We start from the raw sequence: 19,924 nt of genomic DNA, 5'->3' as shown, positions 1-19,924 counted from the left end.
CAATGGTTACCAGCCCTGATGGTTATACCCTACCTCCAGTATCAGAGGCAGTAAACCTGTGTGCACCAGTTGCTGGGGATCATGGGTGGGAGGGTGCTGTTGCACCATGTCCTGCTTTGTCGGTCCCTGGTTGACAGCTGGTTGGCCACTGTAGGAACAGAGTGCTGGACTAGATGGACCCTCAGTCTGATCCAGCATGGCACTTCTGATCTTCTCCTCCTCCTCCCCCCCCCACCACTATCCTGCAACTTTTCACATCACAATACAGCAGTGATAGAAATTCTACACAAGCATAGAAAAGGGGTGGCTTCAAGTACTGGACACAGAATTCAGCATCTTCAAAATCTTAGCTTTTAAATCAACAAACCGCCCAGAGAGCTTCGGCTATTGGCCGGTATAAAAATGTAATAAATAAATAAATAAATAAATAAACAAAAACAAGTTTCTAGACCTCACGACTGCTAAGAAGGGCATGAACGCGTGAGAACTGGCTGGAGTCTTGGCAAACTCTGGGTTAAAACTTAAAGCTCATTCACTGATTGGTCTCTTGCCGGCAGTGAAATGGCAATGTGTTGTTGTTTATTCGTTCAGTCGCTTCCCACTCTTCGTGACTTCATGGACCAGCCCACGCCAGAGCTTTCTGTCGGCCGTTTCCACCCCTATTTCACAAGCTGGAATACATATGACCTTTGGACCCATTGCATGCAAAGCATATGCCCTCCTACTGAGCAATCTCCTTGATTGTATGGATTAAGAGTTACCTGTCCTGGCTCTTAACTTATTTAGGGCATAATCCTCTGCATATTTAGACAGAAAAAAAGTCCTACAACGCCCAGCATTTCCCATCTTGCATGGCTGACTGCGGAATGCTGGGAGTTGTAGGACTTCCCCCCGCCTAAAGATGCAGAGGATTGCACCCTTAGATGAATAAATCCAAGAGCTCTAGATCACATGATGCCCTAGAATAGCTGAAAGTGAATTAGGGTCTGAGGGTGTGCTTTGATGCTCCTGGCATTTGAGACAGTGTCTTGGAGGGGTCAGGATGGCTCAGTTTTGTGGACAGCACTGCCTTTTTCATTTCCTTGTAAAAACACCCCCCCCCACACACACACACCTCTTTGCCTTTTCCGAAACCAAGGACCACATCCTTTCCTTTTTCAGAATTATTCATTCACAGTAGAGCCTAAGGGCCCTTTCAGTTTTTCAGTATTCAGATATGCATAAGCTCTGGCGGGTGTACATACTATTTTCGCTTTTTTGCAAGGGCCATGAATTTGTGCCTGAATTGTTGGAGACACTGCAGTGTTCCATACTGTCAAAAGGTGTGAGAAGTCTGGATTGAAATATGCCTGTGTGTATATGTCTATAGAGATATTCATATGCCTTTTATATACTACACCACTGAAGAAGAGCTAAGGTTGAAGTTATTTCTGGGACTGAATGGTATTATTGCATAACTTGATCTTATCAATGGCTACTAGTCCTGATGGTTATACCCTACCTCCAGTAACAGAGGCAGTATACCTATGTACACCAGTTGCTGGGGAACATGGGTGGGAGGGTGCTGTTGCAGCCGTGTCCTGCTTGACAGCTGGTTGGCCACTGTGGGAACAGAGTGCTGGACCGGATGGACCCTTGGTCTGATCCAGCAGGGCTCTTCCTACGTTCAAAACTCTATTACGTTTCTTTCCATTTCAAATACTGTTCATTTCAGGGCAAATTAAAAAGTGCTGGGAACATATTAAAGAGAAGACATTGTTTGGAGTATGTTAAGCAAGTGGTTACTGCCCTCCTAGGATGGGGAACAGGGCCCTTGGCCATCATCTGTGCCGGCTTCCAGTAACCGTGTGTGATCCTACAAAACCTTCTTTCTTTCCCCACAGCAGCTGATTTTTCCGTTAGTTTTAATGTGAAATGCTGTATGAACCCTGACTGCTTAAGTGTCTGAGATGCTGCAGCCCAAGCGGAAAGCTCTCTTAGGTGGATTAAATTCCATGCCTCCGCTTGCTTATGCAGAAAAAATAAAATAAAAATAAATCTGACTTCATTCAGTAGCAATCAGGAGCCTCATGTGACCCCCCAGAAAGATGACATCATCCTCATTCTCACCCCCCTCCCTTTGGGTTCTTTTAAAGGGACAGTGGGAAATGGTGTGTTCATGATGTCGGTACTGAGACTGTGACTCGATTAATGAAACCTTTCAGTGTAATTCTGTTATACATATCTACTCAGCTGTAAAATGCACTGAGTTCAGAGGGGCTTACTCCCAGGTAAGTGGGTACAGGACTGCAGCCTATTCAGGCAATATTACGAGTTCTAGTTTGCTTATTGATCAACTGAATAAATCTGCACAAATGTATATATAATGTACACTGATGGTGCTATATAAATAATAATAATAATAATAATAATAATAATAATAATAATAATAATAATAATAATAATAATAATAATATAAAGCAATAGGGGAAAAAGAAAGCATATTATCTTTGCTTCTTTGCAGCTCTCACCTCAAAACAAACGAGGGGGAAGCTCTTCTAAGAGGCCTCTTTCCATCTGTAGCTTTTATAAGGATGTATTTAAAATACTTTAAAATATGCAACTCGAATTAGGGGCACCATTTTGGTTCAGCCTTCCCCAACCTGGTGCCCTCCAAAAGGGAGTTGTATCTAGGCTACAATCATCTCCACCGCCAGCCTGTATGGCTGTCATGCTGGATGGGGATGATGGGTGCTGTGCTCTTGCCTGCTCCCTGTCTCAGAAGGTCAGGGCCTGGTCTACACTTGAAACGGGAACATGGACATGAAGTGGGACGTTCCAGGGGAATTTGGCTTGCAGCTGTTGGAAAATGGATTTGTTGGAATCTGATCTGGAAATGCACTTTTTGCATGACAGCCACCACCACCACCTTACAACAGGGGTGGGTGGGTAACATGTAGCCCTCCAGATGTTGTTGGACTGCAACTCTCATCATCCCTCACCATTGGCTATGCTGGCTAGGGCTGATAGAAGTTGCAGTACAACGTCTGGAGAGCCACACCTTCCCCACCCCCTGCCTTACAATTATCCTACAACTTTTCACATCACCGTGCAACCAAGTAGCATAATCCATTCCATTGGTCCTGGACCCATCTATCCAGCGTAGCACTGTTCTCTCCTCTCTGAGCTTTATCACATCAGCATTATACTGTGCAATCACTGCAAATTGCATGCAAAGGACTCAGAAGTTTCCCACCATATAATCTGCTTTGATTGTGAAGCACTCCCATGCATCCTGCCTTAATTCTACAATAAAGCAAAAAGATTCGCTGTATTTAGCTCCTACATTTTGAGCATATCTTCCGAGCCGCCGCTGGGGCGTAGGAACAGGATTTTAAAGAAATGCTTACATCTGCGTAAGCTTTAAAGATAAAGACATCAAAATTAGCACAGTGATAGATATTAGGGAGAGCTTTAAGCATACCAAATTTGAATTGAATTGGGTCATACGTTGACTTTTTAAATGATTCTTTACATTCCCCCCCTTAAACTCACTGGTATGCAAAGGATCGCTGTTACCCGGTAGCAAAAACAACAACAACCGTGAAAGCTTAGCGCTACGGGGATAACAGGTACGTGGGATGAAGCTTTCTAGCTCAAAAGACCAGGGCCAGGGCCTCAAGATCCATTTCATGTGCAGACTCACCTGCCAGCTCCTAAGGTGTGCCACAATCTCCTGCTTGTCTGTGCCACAGGCTGGCCTTATAGGCTATAGACCAACCTTCCCCAACCAGGTACCCTCCATACACATTGGACTACAACTCCCATAGTACCCCAGCCAGGACCCAGTTGGGGAAGACTGCCACAGATAGAGGGAATGGGGGTAAGATAACAGTGAAGAGATGTCCTTCTTCTAGGACTTGTTTTGCACCACATCTCACCCTCTGGGACTTGAATACAGATGTCTGGGTTCCTTCAATAAAATAGATTTGTTAATGCAGGAAAGAGAAGTCTTTTCTGCTGCTTTCCCTTCCTTGGGATCGGCATCCATCTAGGCTAAGACCATCACAGCCATATTCCAGGTTGGTTGCAGGGGATTCTTGTGGGGCGATGACAGAAACAGCTGACAGATTCTATCTCAGATGAAAGCTGCAGCTGCAATCCCACCAGGCCATGATGCACCTATCTACCTATTGCAATCCTAAGAGCTCTCACCAGTGTCATGCCTCGCAGCAAAATCGTCACCTACGCCATACAAATGTGGCTTTTTTTTTTTGCCAAGGCTAGAAACTTCCCATGCAGTCAGATTAATGCTGGAGCTCCCTCTAATGGCTACTAACCTGGCCACTTTCTCTCTTATCGCACTGCGTTCACCTGCGCCTACTACTGGCTCAGTCGATCCTCTGCGAAGCCCAGCCTGCATAGGAGAGTGCCTCATGCATGAAGCAACCCTTTGCAACCCGCTAGAACAGCCTCCTCCAACCTGGTGCCCTTCAGATGTTTTGGATGACAAATCCCAGCATTCTTGCCCATTGCCCATGGTGGATGATGGAAGTTGAAGTTCAAAACATTTGGAGGGAACTACGTTGGGGAAAGCTGCTCTAGAAAAACTACCAGAGTGCCAGGTCTGTTTCCAGAGGGCTCCTGAGCTTTTAATAGCTCTGTGGCTGGGAGACAGTAGGCCTGAGGCTCCTGCAGTCCCTGGACCACTGAGGTGGGTAGGATGCAAGCCCATTTGTCCTGCCACCCCTGCTGCTATTAAAGGCACAGAGACAACTCCAGTGGACCTTTGGGGATAAGGGTTGCTAAGCCCCCTGGAAGCATCCTGTTCACTACTAGCCCCATCACAGTCCTGCCAAAGTCTCTGCTTGTGTGCTGACCACAGACTGCGCATCTTTTGTTCTCCTGATAATAAGAGCATCAGAAGAGCCCTGCTGGATCAGATTGAGGGTCCACCCAGTCCAGCACTCTGTTCACACAGTGGCCACCCAGCCATTGGCCAGGGAACAACAAAGCAGGACATGGTGCCACAGCACCCTCCCACCCATGTTCCCCAGCAACTGGTGCACACAGGCTTACTGCCTCGAATACTGGAAATAGCACAGTACTGGGAGCTGCCCGTTGCTATTCTCAGACTCATGGCCAGGAGGGGACTGTTGCACCCGAGTCCTGCTTCTGGGTTCTGGTCGACAGCTAGTTGGTCACTGTATCAACTTGGGACTAGATGGGGCCCTTGGTGTGATCCAGCGGAGCTCTTCTTAAGTTCTTATGACTTCCACCAAAGCTGGTCTGGGATGGCATCTTAGGGCAGCTGCTGAGGCCCCAGCCCAGTCTGCACTTTCATCTGGTCACTCAGCAGTAGGGATCGTGCCCAATGGGCCCAATCCTCTTTGATGCACCACCTCAACGGGCAGAGCTGGCAACTCCCATGCTCTGGGCAGGGCCATAGGGACCAGCCCTCTACCCCTGCTTTCCTCAACTAAAGTTAGCCATTACTAACTTACTTAGAGTAGACCTATTTAAATACATGGAACTTGTTTGCCTTTCTCCAACCATTGCTGACCCTGGAGGATGTTATCATTCCTGATGGCGGAGGAAGAAAGCTAAGGTTCCAATTCTATACCTATTTGCCCACTGAACTTAATGGGACTTACTTCCGAGTAAACCCGTTTAGGACTGTGCTGTAGCATTACTGGGTTCGCGCTTGCTTCAGCTCCCCTCCCCCCTTCCATCATCAAATGGTTCATCCCTACGCGCACGCGCAGAACCTTCTCCGGGCATCGCCGCTACCCTTTTTGAGCATGCGCAGACCGATTCGAAGCGTCGTGCGGACCAGTCCGCCGGAGGGCATGCGCACACCTCCCCGTTCGGAGCCGTTCGTGGCTCGCCCATGCGCAGAGCGGACAACAAGTTCGTTCTCGCTACTTTGAGGCGCACGCGCAGGGAATGAGCGCTGGTGGGAGGGCCCGGCCCACTTTCCCTCTCTGCGCTTGCGCAGCTAGGGGTCCTGTGGCCAGAGGGGACCGGGCTGCCCCTCCCCAAATCCGGAGGAACCGGTGAGTGTTAGGGCATGCAATGCATGATGGGAAAGGGGCAGATTTCTCTAGCTTGCCCTCCCTTTGGTCCGTATACCCCTTCCAAGCGCAGTGCATTATGGGGGTCCCCTGTGGCCCATAGAGTTGCAGAGCATTATGGGGTCGAACTCCCTCTGGCCCATGCTGGCACAGTGCATTGTGGGGGGTTGGCCCGCATCCATCATTTCCCCCTGAGCATTGTGGGATTGGGTCATGTCGTGGCAGCCCTATTACACTATGGGATTGAGTCTCCCCTTCACCCCCCTCTTCAGTTTCCCCGGTTCTTTCCCTCCCTCCCTCCCTCCTGGTCATCCGTGGCTTTTGTGGCTTGGGGGAACCAGCAGTGCATTGGGGCAAAACCTTTCAGCTGGTTCTGCTCCTCTTGCAGGTTGGGCTGCTGGCCTTAAGGGGTGCGATGTCTGAAGTACCCAAGCATGTGGAAGCTGGGAGCGCTGAGGACATTGGCTTTGAGGAGGAGGATGGGACTCCGACCGGTGAGCAAAGTGTAGCTAGCAGTGAGGGAGGACTGGCGCCTTGAGTGTGGGGTGGGGGATGCTTGAGGTCCCCCCTTCCTCCCACCAGCAGCTCTGCGCGGTCAGAAAGGAGTCATCAGAAAGAGCGGCCCCGATCTGACCTGGCCTGTGCTTAGATGGGAGACTTACAAGGTAAGCAAGCACGCGTGGATGCTGGAGGAGCCGGGTGGTATTGCAATACTTGCAGGTACCATCCTTGGTTTAACAAATCGCTGGTCTGTTGGCCTGCAAAACAGGAATAACAGTTGGTCTGCCAAACAGGGTTGTTGTGGTGAGACTAACAAGCTCAGAGCTGGATAACAGTGTCCATTGCAACAGTTCCCCTGGGTTTCGCATTCTACAAGAAAGGGTACTGATGGCTTTGCACATAGCTCCATAGCAGCTTTCCCTATCTGGGTTTTGTCCAGATATGTTGGGCTGCAATTCCCATTATTCCCAGCTAATATGGCCATTGGAGAGCCCCAGGTTGGAAAAGTCTGCTCCAGAGTATTAAGAAAACCGTTATCTCTCTTTATTATATTGCTAAGTACTAAACCGGTTTGTTTTGATAGTACATTTGACTCCTCCCTTTTTAGGGTTGGTCTTGGATTGGCTCCTGAACACTGTGTCGCTCTCCTGTGAGGCTTCTGAATAGATCCTCCCACACAGCCCATCTGTAGATCTAAGTAATGAATTAGAGTGACACACCACTCTTCCTTGGAATTCCAGTTCCCAGGTGAAAAGTGCCAATCAGCCTCCCTATCTCTGTAGTGCTCTGCTCAGAATGGCTGTTATTGGTACTGCTCATACATGGCAGCGTTCAATTTGTGATCAGCCTGCAACATAGGGAACCCAGTTGATATATGATCTTCTTGGTCTAACACAAGGCTCCCCCCCCTTTTAGTTCATTATTTATCCAGATCACTTTCCACCATGGAATTTAGGGTAGACTAAACTCTCTCCTCCACTTCTCCCATTGTTTGCAACTCTCCTTACAACCTAAGTTCTGCTTGTCATGGGTTAGGTCTCTCCACCATGCAAGAAGAGGAGGATGAATCTGAAGCAACCTCGGTATCTTCTGGAGACAGCAGCCCCCTAACCCCAGCTGCCAATGGCTATCCAGGTATGGAGACTCGAAAGGGTCAAGTTGCAGGCAGTGCTGCCGAATGCTATGTAGTAAAAGAGTATGGGACCTAGGACTCTTTGATAAAGGGGAATTAAGCTGGGCCTTAATGTGAGTGTGGGTTCCACCACTAGTTTGTAGTGCCAGGGATTTTCTAACCTATAACGTAGCAGTAACGAAGAGAATACCTCTGAACATATTAAGAATGCATTTCCAACACCACTAAGGGCACAATCCTATGCATGTTTAGACAGAAAAAAAGCCTGGGTGGCTGGGGAATGCTGGGAGTGTAGGACATAGGTTATGCTCTTAATAACTAGTCTCTGCTGTCTTCACACAATTGAGATTAGTTGTCTGAGCGTCTTGATTAGAAGGCTGGCTCTTGAGCTTCAGAACACCCCCAGCCCTGCAATTAGTTCTTCCCTTTGCATTCCGCTTGCAGGGTTTGTAAATGTTGGTGTTCCGAAATTGCAGGCTTCTAAGGGGCTGGCAAATAAGGGCAGCTTTTCCCACACCATTGCCGGAGTGGTGATCCGCAGCGGCGGGCGAGCCAAGCTGGGCTGTGTTTGTCTCACTGTGTTTCCCTTCTGGTTGTTTCAGTGGGCCCTCGAAGCAAAGAGCCACAGACAACTGCCCGGGAGCTGTTAGAGGACGTTGGAGAGGCTGGGCAGGATCGCTTGAGCTCTTCGCAGGCCCCCAGCCCTGAGTGGCACGAATGCCCCGAATGCGGACGTGGCTTTGGCACTTCACGGGCTCTGAAGGTGCATCGCAGCTACCACGTGGGGCGCAAGCGGCCACACAGCGGTTCCTCTTCCTCCAAGCCGCCACCGCCTCTGATCTTGCCCGGTAACTCCGAGAGCCAGGAAGGGCGGATAGCCCCAACCTCTGGCCGGGGCAGAGCTTTCCACTACATATGCGCCGAGTGCGGCCTGGGCTTTGCCTCTCCTGCCACGCTGGAGGGTCATCGCTGTGAACATGGCTGGCGCCGGAGCCCCCCGGCCCCTCCCCGAAACAAGCCTTCGCCCTCCCCTGCCCCCAGGGAGGCCAATGGGGAGCAGGACGCAGATGGGGCCGATGGACCGTACCATTGCACCGAGTGCCCTGGGGAGTTTGGCTTGGTGTCGGAACTTCACGAGCACTACATGCTCCATGCTCGCGGAGAGCTGTAGATCATTCTCTGCCCCTTTCCTGCCCTTTCTCCTCCCCAATGTAATAAGTGGCACCTGCCAAGGGATCTGTCTGGCCAGGACTCTGAGAAGTGAAACCTCCTTTCTTTCTTTTTTTTAGTTCCTTGTTTTAGTTCCTTTCTATATTTCTAAAATGAATTTAGCGTGGAGGTGGGGAGGCACAACTGCTCAGACCCATCCCTTTGGCATGCCCTGTCTCCCCAGAGTGGGTGCAGTATCTGTGGAAGCCCCCCTGCCCGCATGCAGAGTGTGGGGAGAGGTGCTGCCTTCCCCCTGCACTTAAGAGGAAGAAGCTCTGGATCTAGCACCTGCAGGTCCTTAGCAGTCATATCCCAAAGGGAGCCCATGTAAAGAGGCTTTTGCAATGGAAGCACTAGCAGTATTGGGTTTGTAGCTTGTTTTCACTGATTGAACCAGGGGAGACTTATTCCAGGCCTGTCCTGAGGTTGGGGGAGGAGGTAGGGATGGATTGAAACCACTTGTCCTGTGTGCAGGGTCCTGCATCCCAGTGCCCATCCTCTTCCCATTAGACATTTCTCTCCCTAATGGGATGCCCGTTGTTGTTGTCATCCTGTTTGGCACCTGGGGCTGTCCATGCTGAACCGAAGCTGTATTCTGTTTGTCTCTGTGTGTGTGTGTGCGCGTGCGTGTGTGTGTGTTTGGCTTTTAAGAGAGCGGCTTCTAGAGATGGCCTTCAATCAGCACAAATCATGAATATTAACAATCTCTCTTCACATTAGCTGGGAGATCTGGTTTAATAAAAGTGATTCTGTATGTGTGACTTCTTATTGTGTCCATCTCTGTATTCACAAATGGGGGGAGTTAGACGGTGTCGGATTAGTTCTAAAGAGCTGTAGGGATCTGTTTTGAAAAGCCTTGTGGCCTGATTTGGAAGAAAATGTTTTCCATGTATAAACAGAGCAGCTTTATTTTCTCAGAGCATGGCACATTCTCGTAATGGCACAGGACCTGTTGGGGGTGTCCTTGTGGGTCTTAATATCATATAGTGTTCACGGCATTGTCACCAAGTGTGCTGCTCTCATACAATTCTCTCAAGTGATGTCATAGTCACTTCCTATAGAACAGCCTTCCTCAACCTGGGGCGCTCCAGATGTGTTGGACTACAACTCCCAGAATGCCCCAGCCAGCTCTGCTGGCTGGGGCATTCTGGGAGATGCAGTCCAACACATCTGGAGCGCCCCAGGTTGAGGAAGGCTGCTATAGAACTAAGAGACAGAGTGATGTGGAGCCTTTACTTCATATCTGAAGGCTGCTGTTTGAGTAGCAAAAACATGAGCTAGGACCGGAGTGAGTAACTTGGGAACTGCAGCCCACAATATCTGGAGGGCCATAAATTGCCTATGCCTTAGCTAGGGGAGCTGCTTCCGTTGTTATCGCCCTCCTATACATCTGATTTGTCTAGCATGATTTGTCACTGCAATGGTGTAGGAAACCAGAAGTGCCAATCAGAAGCTCTAAATACTCTATATTTAGAGTAGGATACCTAATTTGTTCCACTGTTTTGCAGCTTATGCAAAGATCTCTAGTATAACTTAAGACACTGCTGTGCCACCATGCTCCTTATGATTTAGCTTTGATGGAAAAACCAATACGTTTATATCAAAGCAGCCATTTGTCCTAACCTGCACGTAGCTAATTAAGTAGCATTGTCTATTTGCAAATTAGCTCTGCCTCTTTGGTACAGTTTGCAGGTGGCTCTTAATTTAGTGTGGACTTAATTTTTTTAAGTGCTCAAAAGCATTGTAAATAATGGATCTTAACACCAGGTCCTCTGTATATTTCCATGGTGAGTAAAAGCCCCACTGTGCTCAATGGATCCTACAAATAAGTTTGCATAGAATTGCAGCCTGCATTCTTCTCAGCACAATCCTATGTGCATCTACACAAGAGTTTTTTTCCAGATAGCTATGTGTGTAGGTTTGCTGCTTAAATCTATTTGTGCTAGAACTATACTTTCTAGTTAGCGAGGCTGTTTTAAGAGTTTAGTGTGGTTTTGTTACTCCAAACCTTTTTGAAACATGCTCTAATTTCAACAAGCCCCTGCTATTACCCCCTCATGTCCTACCTACACAGCAATTTCATTATTTAAAGTGGGCATAACTTTGCCAATTTATACTCCTACATCATTACTTTCACACTTGCTTCTTGCTCTTTGCAGCCTCGTCTTTTAGAAGAATACTTTAATAATACTTAATCTAAACCGGTGACCATTTATCACACAGTGTTGCGATCACCAAAAATATGGTCAAGCTCCATCCATAAGTTGCCAGTTTAGAGAGCGACTGCCTGAAATATTTATATGCTATATAGTTTATGAGCACTAGTTCTGATTTTTTTTTACTGACCTTTCCCCAGTCTCTTCCTCTCCCACTTTGAACCAAGCCTTTGGAGGCCTGGTTCTGACAGAGGGCAGTATCCCATGTTAGTCCTACTTAAGAGTAGGCCCATTGAAATGAATGGGACTTAGACTAACTGAAGTACCATTCATTTCAATAGGTCTACTCTAAGTAGGACTAAAATGGGATACTACCCAGCGGAAGCTATATGCCAGAGGTGCTCTGTCTATTGATTAGCACACCATTATTCTACTTGCCCCCAATAGCAGGGCTCCTGCGCCTTTTTAACAGCTGGAATGACAGGCAGAATTTCAACGGGTGAGGATTTTCCCACAGCTTCCCGTCAAAAGGTGCAGGAGCCTTGGCAGAAAAACAAACTGAATTGAGTCAAGAGCTCCTGCTGCGCGAGACAGCGCATGCGCCCGCCATCTAGCCCTCGCCAGGGTTGCCGTGTAAGGAGCATGCGCGTAACGCCTTCGGAAGTCTATGGTTGAACCCATAGATTGAACCCATAGACTCTAAGCACGTCCTTAGAGATGAGAGTCTATACGTGCGTTGTAGAGAACTCTATGGTAGAGGAGACCCCCCCCTCGCGCCAACGTCTCGCTAGGACGCATGCGCCGATTCTCTGCCCGAGGGCGGCCTTTAATAGTGCCTGAAAGGAATTACAGACTTTTGCGGGGCGGGAGCTAGACAGAGAAAACGGAAAGCCTCCGTGGCCCTCCGGTCGTTTTCTGTCTCTCTGCCACAGGTAGAGGGTGGCGGCCGTGGCAACGAGACGGCAGCAGACGTATGGATTTTATTCAGGCGGATGAAGGGACGCCTCTTACAGGAAACTGAGGCAAGGGACCTTGGTGGAGGAGGAAGGCCCCCGGAAACGGGGAAAAACACACACACACAGTAGACCAGAGAAACGTTGAGAGGGGTGAGGACTAGTAGTGCCAGTGGTGGGCGGGGAGGAGCCCGCTGGCCTCCAAGGGCTGGTAAGGGAGGCCGGCTGGTGTTTGGGAGGATCTATTTGGTTCAAGAAACGTAGCTGACAGCGAAGAAGAGGTCTGAGGACAAGGGCCACCAGTTTGGGGGGCTTTAAAAGTGGGGGTTGGATAAATTCCCAGAGGAAAAGGCTATCAATGGCTGCTAGTCCTGATGGCTATGTGTTACCTCCAGTATCACAGGCCGTAAGCCTGTGTGCATCAGTTGCTGGGGAACATGGGTGGGAGGGTGCTGGTGCACCTGTGTCCTGCTTGTTGGTCCCTGGCTGATCGTCCATTGTGTGAACAGAGTGCTGGACTAGATGGACCCTTGGTCTGATCCAGCAGGGCTCTTCGTAGGAGAAAGCGAGCTGGTGGGGGTGTCAAGGAGAGGCGAATGTGAGGGATTTGTTGAGGCAGGGGCGGGTGAGGAGCTGAACTGGGAGACGGGGGGGGGGCCTGCATGGGGAATGCTGTCAGTCTATGAATCTCGAGATGGGAGTGGGAGCACCCACTGTAGGGCTTGGAGACATTTCTCCCCTGCAAGAAGGGCAGAGTCAGGGAGGAAATGTCTTTTGTGCCTCTCCTCAAGGAAGGGTCAGAGGGTAGAAAGCGCTCCTGATTATTATCCTACATACAAAAGCCCTGTCAATTATTCTCCCAAACAATTAGTACCTTGCCTGCCAGCTGTTAGTCATTTGTGGTGCATTGACGGTCTTAAACAGCCTTGACCATGCTGGCTGGGGACTGTTGGGAATTTAATTCTAAAACACATGGAAGACACCAGGCTGATTTTCAAAACAAAGCCCAACAACACTAGCTTATGAAAACTTTCTTGGTTGATCTGAGACAGGCAAATAGATATTTCAAAAACTTCTAAACTCTAATTGGTATGGTGTTTGCTGGAATTGGAAGCCATGGCGAGAGAGATTTATTAAAAGAGGTACATTTCACTTGTGGGGTTGGTGGGATTAGAAGTTTTGTTCACTAGTTGGCTTTATGCTTGCAGGAAGCAATGGCTGAGGCTTCTTCAGTTAGCAAGTCACCATTAGCTGAACAGCTTCTTAAGAAAGTGCCGGACTGCAATGGGCTAGATGCTTCGCCACCTCGGGAGCATCTACCAACCTGTAAATTGGAACCTAACAATGTAGAAGAAGAGAGTCCTACAGCGCTGTCACCGGTCTGCCCAAGCCCACATGGCAAAGGCAAAGAATCCCCTAGCAACAATGCAATCTGTGAGTGCTACGATTTGGTTCTTGATTTAAAAGATGTCCTGCAGTTTCTAGTGCCCTGTTAGTTATTAATAACTGTTTAAAAAGTAGCATTAGAGGTTATAACATTCTTTCTTTTATATGTTTCTCTGCCAGCATTCTGAAATGTAAACAAAGATGACTCATTTATTTATTTAAACATTTGTATCCTGCCCTATATCTCTGGGACTGCATGACTTTCTGCATGGCCGCATTTGCAATGCAGACAGCTAGTTCTTGCTCCATACATGCAACCCAGTGTATTGCCCAATTCCCTGGATGTCATAGCATTTCATTTTTAAATGAGGGGAAGCTGTAGCTCCCATGTCTTTAGAGGAAAATCTTAAGCCAGCTACACGATTTGATGCTCACTTTAAGGTGAGTAACAGTTGCCTCTTCGTGAGCAATACTTGTCTGTTCATCCTGTTTACTCCTGCGTATGCCACTGTTATCCGGATAATCTGCTTGTGGTGACTTTCTTCTAATTATTCCTCTGTCTCCCCTCACCCTTCCTGTTGGAGAGGAAGTGTGCATCCTGCTTGGACTTCTTCCTCTTTACAGTGGCCCTGTTCAGAAGACACCTTAACCACCATGGCTTTAACCAATGCTGGTTAGGCCAGAAAGCTGGGCCGTGTTCAGGAGACACCTTAAACCATGACTTTAAAGCAAAAAGCCTTATTCACTATGGTTAAAGCCATGGTTTAAAATGTCTTCTGAACACGGCCTGGCTTTCTGGCCTAACCACCATGGTTAAAGCCATGGTTTAAGGTGTCTTCTGAACAGGGCCACTGTCTCCTAATAGAAGCTGGGGCAGAGAGCAGCAGTAGCAGATGGGGGAGGGTGCAGGTATGCTTGCTTAATATTAGTGTCCAACAAAGGTGGGCAAACCACAGATGTGTAAAGTCTACTTTGCATTCTATAGAACCTCAAGGCCCACCACGTAGAACCAGGTACAAAAGACATAGAATTGAAGAACAGGGTGCCTCTGAGCACATTCAGAGCCCAGGATTTTGTTTTTAGTATCAGAACTGACTGCACGGTCCTTTCACTCCTGGTTACCTCAAGTGTTATTTATTTCAGCAACCTAATTTACGTGGGAAAAGTCATTTTATTTTTGTTGCTATTAAACAATTGGCAGTCAGAAACCCTTGCCAGTTTATTGCAAATTGCCCACACATTTAGCAGTAGATAATAATCTACCATCCCTGGTGTAGAACACCGACTTAAAGCAGCAATCCTTGTGTTGTCTGAAGATTGTGAGGCTGAAGTAGGAAGGTGAACATTTTCAGGGTGTTCATCTTCTTCTCTACAGGGATGTACTATAGCGTTGCTTGTTTAATGTTTGTTTTATTGCTTTTATAACATTTTTAAAAATTATATTTTTGTATACTGCCCTGGCATCTGTAGATATAGGGAAGTATCAAAATATTCCTAATAAACAAATTGTTGATTCTGTCAAGCCCTGTTTGATTCTCGCAATCTTTTCCTTCGTCCAGACAGCTTGGGTGCCAATCAGTGTTTTCACTGCCTGATTACCTTCCCGGATGAGAAATTTAAGGCGCGACACATGAAACGGGAGCACCCGGAGGACTTTGTTCAAGCCAACCTCCGTGATGCCCTTTTTGTCTGCTTTATTTGCAACAAGGCCTTTGAGAGTTCTCGTGCGCTCATCTGCCATCAGCGGGGTCATGCGTCGGCTCCACCCTCTGACTGCTTGCACCCTACCTTTGACTGCCCTGACTGTGGCTGCCGTTTTAGCCAGTTAACCAACTACCAGCATCACCGCCTGGGCCATGCTGCTGGGCACAGCTTGCCTCACCAGTGCCCAGATTGCAGCAAGAGCTTCCGACAACTTTCAAACCTGCGTCGGCACCAGGCTTTCCATCAGCAGACCCAGGAGTTGCTGCCCTCCCGCCCTTATTCCTGTATGGAGTGTGGTGAGAGCTTTAACCAGGAGGCGGGGCTGCATGAACACTATATCCGCCATGCCCGTGGAGAGCTCTAGGAAGAGCTGTAGCGACGTGCCTGAGCTCCCTGGGTACAGGTGGAGGCAGGAAGATGAGGAGCATTATTACTACATGAGATGCAAAGCCAGAACGAGGCAAGGAATGTGGTTGAAGGCCCTTTTCGGCTGGGAAATGGAGCGGAAAGGCCTCTGGTTCCAGGAAGCGCTTTGCTCCATTCTGGAAGAATGGCTAGTTTAGGGGTGTCTGCCTCCATAATGTGAGGGTAACTCCCCCTTTTTTGGAGATGCTGAGTTCCATTGAGTTCCCTGTCAGATTTGTTTCTGACCAGGGAAGCCCCATCAGCTTATTTTTAGTGTTTCTGCCTCTCCCCGTTATTGGATGCTTAGCTCTGATGAGGTTATGCTTTTTGCCGCTGCCCTCTTACACACATCCCCCCAGAATTTTATAGGGGAAATGCAATTCAATTCAAGAAATTCTCAGCTTTCGTTTTTAAAAAGAACACTTTAGCTTTGCCGTTGTCCGGAGAAACTTGAAATCATGATGTGGGCAGTGTACTGCTTAGTGTTGCCACCGGAGCTAGAGAGTGGTGAAACAGTGGCCAGGTGCTGAATGCTTTGCTGAGTCCTTTGCCCCTCCCCACAACTAACTAAAATGTAATGGATTTTGTGAACGAAAGGGCTGCCCACTTGCATACCTTGAATACAATATTCTAGCAGCAGAATCATGGGTCTCTTAAGATTTAGGATATTGCTGCAGAGTTCTAATTTATAGGGTTTTTTTTTTTAAAAAAGAACAGCAACATGGGACTATATGCAGGCTATATGCAGGGACTATTATGAATCAAGCCCTTCAACTGTGAATATCCCTGATACTGAATCCTGTATTCAGTTAAAGTGTAGCTGATATGCCTGTAGCCTTCCAATGTAAATCCTTTTCCACAGTTATGCTGACACAGGAAGAAGCATCTCCTGGGGGCTATCTAGACACTACCATTTATAATCTGGTGTCAGTTTTTCCTCGTCTGTGGGGGAAATGTAGATTCTAACTCAGCTCAGCCTAAGGTTAGGGCTCTTATTCCTGCATCTTAATTTCCCCAGGTAACTTACCCTTAATTTCTCTTACATCTAGGGCAGAGCCTTTTAGCATCATTTAGCTTAAAAGTTCTTACTGACAGTGACTAAATCTTAGGAGAGGCATTTCAACCTTTTAAAATGGGGGGTGGGGGAGAGACATAAAACAAAGGTGGGGCTAGGGAAAGAAGCCATACCTGTCTGGGTTTAGGCCCCAAACTGGAGGTTCTTCTCCCTCTGTGACCCTGAAGGTTTTCAAATTCAAGTGGCAGCTGGACAACTATCTGTCAGGGTTGCTTTAAGGTGGATTCCTGCATTGAGCAGGGGTTGGACTTAATGGCCTTATAGGCCCCTTCCAACTCTACTATTCTATGATTCTATGAAATTAACCAGAAATCAGTATGTTAAAAAAAAATGGCAGTGGCGAAATCTTTTTCTTGAATGTAGGTTCATTTGCCGCCTGACCATTACTGAATCTGACCGCCCCCTGCTGTCCAGTGAGCTGCATTGCTAAATAGAAATTTAAAGCTGAGTTTTTCACATCCAAACCCAAGAATAACAAATGGATCTGCCTTATACTGAGCCAGTCCAGGGGTCTCTTTGGCCCAGTGCTGTCTTCTGCAGCCGGCAGCAGTTCTCTGGCTTCACAGGTAGCCCGAGGAAAAAAGGGGAGAGCACCTGTTTGTAAGAGCTGAGATCCTTTTTAATCGGTGATGCTGTGGATTGAACTGGAGATCTTCGGTGTATAAAGCACGGCTGGACAGCTTGTGGCCCTCCAGATGTATTGGCCAAGAACTCTCATGATCTCTCACCGCTGGCTATGCTGATGGGAGTTGCAGGCCACAACATCTGGAGGTCAGAAAAAGGGGATAAACAGGTTCTCAGGATGCAAAATGTTTATTTTCACAAAGCCTGACGCGTTTCGGTCTGTACTTTGTTCCTTTATTCTGTACTTTTTTCCTCAGGGGGTTGTTAGGAAAAAAGACCCCCGAGGAAGGCTTTTGAATAAAGTACCGACTGAAATGTGTCAGGCTTTGTGAAAATATACATTTTGCATCCGGAGAACCCATTTCTCCCTTTTTCTGACCCGTGTTGGATGCTCTCCTGTTGTTTTTGGCACAACATCGGCAGGGCCAAAAGTTGCCCACCCTTGATATGCTTATACAGAACTATGACTTCCCACAACACACACACTCTCATGCACCTTACCAGATCATGTCTTCTTGATTGCTTCCTGGTCCCTTTCTTATTTCAAAGAGAAGATGGAAGATCCTTTCCAGATGTAAAAGACTGTGCACTTTCTCTCCCCCCACCCCATTCTACTAATGCAAATAGAGCCGCTTCAGTTAAGGTGCTCTACCTATTAAAGAGAACTGCGCCATGTGTGTAGGCAGGCATGCAGAAAGGAAAGCTGTACTCCCATTTGCAGCTTATAACTGTTATTATTTGTTGCTGAAGGGCTACATAAGCTGTCTTGTGTTGGAGTACAGCAGAAATCTTGACATCTGAAGTAGTTCATGATACAAAATGTGAAACAGAACACTGCAAGTATGCACACAGTCCTAAAATTAGAAGAGTTGATGCTCCTTACTGGTTAGTACAGGCACCAGCCAGTATCCACATTCCATACAGCACACTCAACCACAGCAGGTGTTTTGGCTGGAGGAAATAATTTTCTCAGCGAGCACGTTTTGTGGCTCGGAAGCAAGGAAATGTACTACAGCTGCAATTGAAGGGTTACCTGGACAGGATCCCAGGTGTAGATGACTCGCACCTTGACAGAAAGCATTGGTGTGGAAGGGAATGCACGCACCGCCTTTTAGGCTTTGGTAGTACTTCCTTGTTTGTGTACGAAATCTCTGAAAATGGGATCATGAGTATTACGTGAAATGAAGGTCCCTGTCTTTCATAAGGCAACAATAAAAGGTTGGTATTTCCCAACGAAGAGAACAATGTTTGGTTTTGTGTCATGGCTACTGCATTAGTGTTTGAGCAAAATGAGAGACAGACTGACTAGTGTTACTTGGGGTGGGGGGTGCTAGGGAGACACCACTATCCTCCACTGCTCACATCTGAATCGAGGGGGTCTGTAGTTAAGCTATCCTACAACCTTTTGGCTGTTTGTTTTTCTGGACGGTGATTAGTAGCGGCCTTTGGGAAGTTAAAATACTATGGATTTCTTCTGGATGTTTGCTGTCCAAGCACTTGCTGTTTTGAGATTTTATTCGTTGTCGTTTCCGACTCTTCGTGACTTCCTGGACCAGCCCACGCCAGAGCTTTCTGTCGGCTGTTGCCACCCCCAGCTCCCCCAAGGTCAAGTCTGTCACCTCCAGAATGTCATCCATCCATCTTGCCCTTGGTCGGCCCCTCTACCTTTTGCCTTCCACTTTCCCTAGCATCAGCCTCTTCTCCAGGGTATCCTGTCTTCTCATTATGTGGCCAAAGTACTTCAGTTTTGCCTTTAATACCATTCCCTCAAGTGAGATACAAGAATGTAAATATTGCCTTGATCGATCCAGCAAAGAGTCCATGTAGTCCAGGATACGGTTTCCAGTGGCATCAAGACAAGATGCTTCTGGGTGCTCACAAGCAGCTCACTAAGGTGATGACTATTTCATTTTGTTAGAACTGCCTCTGAATATGTGAGTTTTATTTAGCTATCATTACAGTCATCTATAGGCTATACACACACACATATATGTAACATGTGTTTCATACACACAGACATGGCCAGTCCTTAGTCCTCTGCTGATGGATGGGGCTGGAGTGAGCTTCCCTTTTGCAGGGCAGCAGGCAATCAGAGCAGTGTTTTTTCCAGCAGCGAAAAAACCCTTGTAGTTGCTCCTTCTTTGGAAGATGGATGTGGCTAGTCTAGTCTTTCCCCTTGGCATTATATTTTTCTTGGGAGGCTGGGTGTGCAACCTTCTACTAGCCTTTCATCTCCTGGCTGGTGACAGTGGCCAGGACATTCCAGTCCCCAGAGCAATGGGCAGTAATAGCTCATATTTAGACCAATCTACTAAGAGCTGCCATTGGAGCTATTCATGAATTTGTCCAATCCTCTTAAGCCATTAGATTAGTGACCATCACTACATCTTGTGGTAGTGAGTTCTGTAAGCTAATTATGCACTGCACAAAGTATTACTTCCTGTTGCCCGTCCTGAACCTACTGATCAATTCCTATGATGTATCTTGGTTTCTAGCCCTGTCACGCAACTCATAATTTAAATTGTTTTTATAAAACAGGTGATAAATATCTCGCTAAGTATTTGAGCAAGGAATTCCAGAGTGTTTCCGCCCCCATTCTACGTAGACCACTATGATTTTTCTATGGAGGTAGGATTTCCACCCAATCCATGGTAAACTTGCCATTGTTTAAGATCACTTATTGCCATATGAAGGAGAGAAAAGTTACAACAGGTAAATTTTATGTT

At 47.5% G+C, this 19,924-nt stretch overlaps 2 protein-coding genes across 6 annotated transcripts; both read left to right on the top strand.

The window, feature by feature from the left end:
- The first annotated feature begins 5,902 nt into the window (after positions 1-5,902).
- On the top strand, positions 5,903-9,656 carry LOC134408091 (zinc finger protein 239-like). Of its 3 annotated transcripts, XM_063140177.1 has the most exons (4): positions 5,903-6,035; positions 6,442-6,547; positions 7,590-7,688; positions 8,289-9,656. In XM_063140177.1, the coding sequence occupies exons 2-4, from the start codon at positions 6,469-6,471 to the stop codon at positions 8,855-8,857; spliced, it is 747 nt and encodes a 248-aa protein (XP_062996247.1). In that variant the 5' UTR covers positions 5,903-6,035; positions 6,442-6,468; the 3' UTR covers positions 8,858-9,656. The 3 variants fall into 3 exon arrangements, with proteins under 3 accessions (XP_062996247.1, XP_062996249.1, XP_062996248.1); XM_063140179.1 differs by lacking the exon at positions 6,442-6,547; XM_063140178.1 differs by lacking the exon at positions 5,903-6,035 and having other exon boundaries at positions 6,454-6,718.
- Positions 9,657-12,113: 2,457 nt separating this feature from the next.
- On the top strand, positions 12,114-15,678 carry ZNF576 (zinc finger protein 576). 3 transcript variants are annotated; one of them, XM_063140343.1, is made up of 3 exons: positions 12,114-12,157; positions 13,213-13,438; positions 14,950-15,678. In XM_063140343.1, exons 2-3 carry the CDS (start codon positions 13,219-13,221, stop codon positions 15,456-15,458), a joined length of 729 nt encoding a protein of 242 aa, XP_062996413.1. In that variant the 5' UTR covers positions 12,114-12,157; positions 13,213-13,218; the 3' UTR covers positions 15,459-15,678. The 3 variants fall into 3 exon arrangements, with proteins under 3 accessions (XP_062996413.1, XP_062996414.1, XP_062996417.1); XM_063140344.1 differs by lacking the exon at positions 12,114-12,157 and adding an exon at positions 12,164-12,215; XM_063140347.1 differs by lacking the exon at positions 12,114-12,157 and adding an exon at positions 12,248-12,285.
- The last annotated feature ends 4,246 nt before the right edge of the window (positions 15,679-19,924 follow it).

This window comes from Elgaria multicarinata, chromosome 13 (assembly GCF_023053635.1).
Source record: "Elgaria multicarinata webbii isolate HBS135686 ecotype San Diego chromosome 13, rElgMul1.1.pri, whole genome shotgun sequence".
NCBI lineage: Eukaryota > Metazoa > Chordata > Lepidosauria > Squamata > Anguidae > Elgaria > Elgaria multicarinata.
The sequence above is the reverse complement of the archived record's forward strand: the minus strand, read 5'-3'. Positions and strand labels throughout refer to the sequence as shown.

Excerpts from the sequence above, each read along its gene's own strand:
- LOC134408091 (XM_063140177.1), top strand. The coding sequence starts at position 6,469 with ATGTCTGAAGTACCCAAGCATGTGGAAGCTGGGAGCGCTGAGGACATT. Across the intron at positions 6,548-7,589 it reads GGAGGATGGGACTCCGACCG|GTCTCTCCACCATGCAAGAA; the intron begins GTGAGCAAAGTG and ends GTCATGGGTTAG. Across the intron at positions 7,689-8,288 it reads AGCTGCCAATGGCTATCCAG|TGGGCCCTCGAAGCAAAGAG; the intron begins GTATGGAGACTC and ends TGGTTGTTTCAG.
- ZNF576 (XM_063140343.1), top strand. The coding sequence starts at position 13,219 with ATGGCTGAGGCTTCTTCAGTTAGCAAGTCACCATTAGCTGAACAGCTT. Across the intron at positions 13,439-14,949 it reads CCCTAGCAACAATGCAATCT|ACAGCTTGGGTGCCAATCAG; the intron begins GTGAGTGCTACG and ends TCCTTCGTCCAG.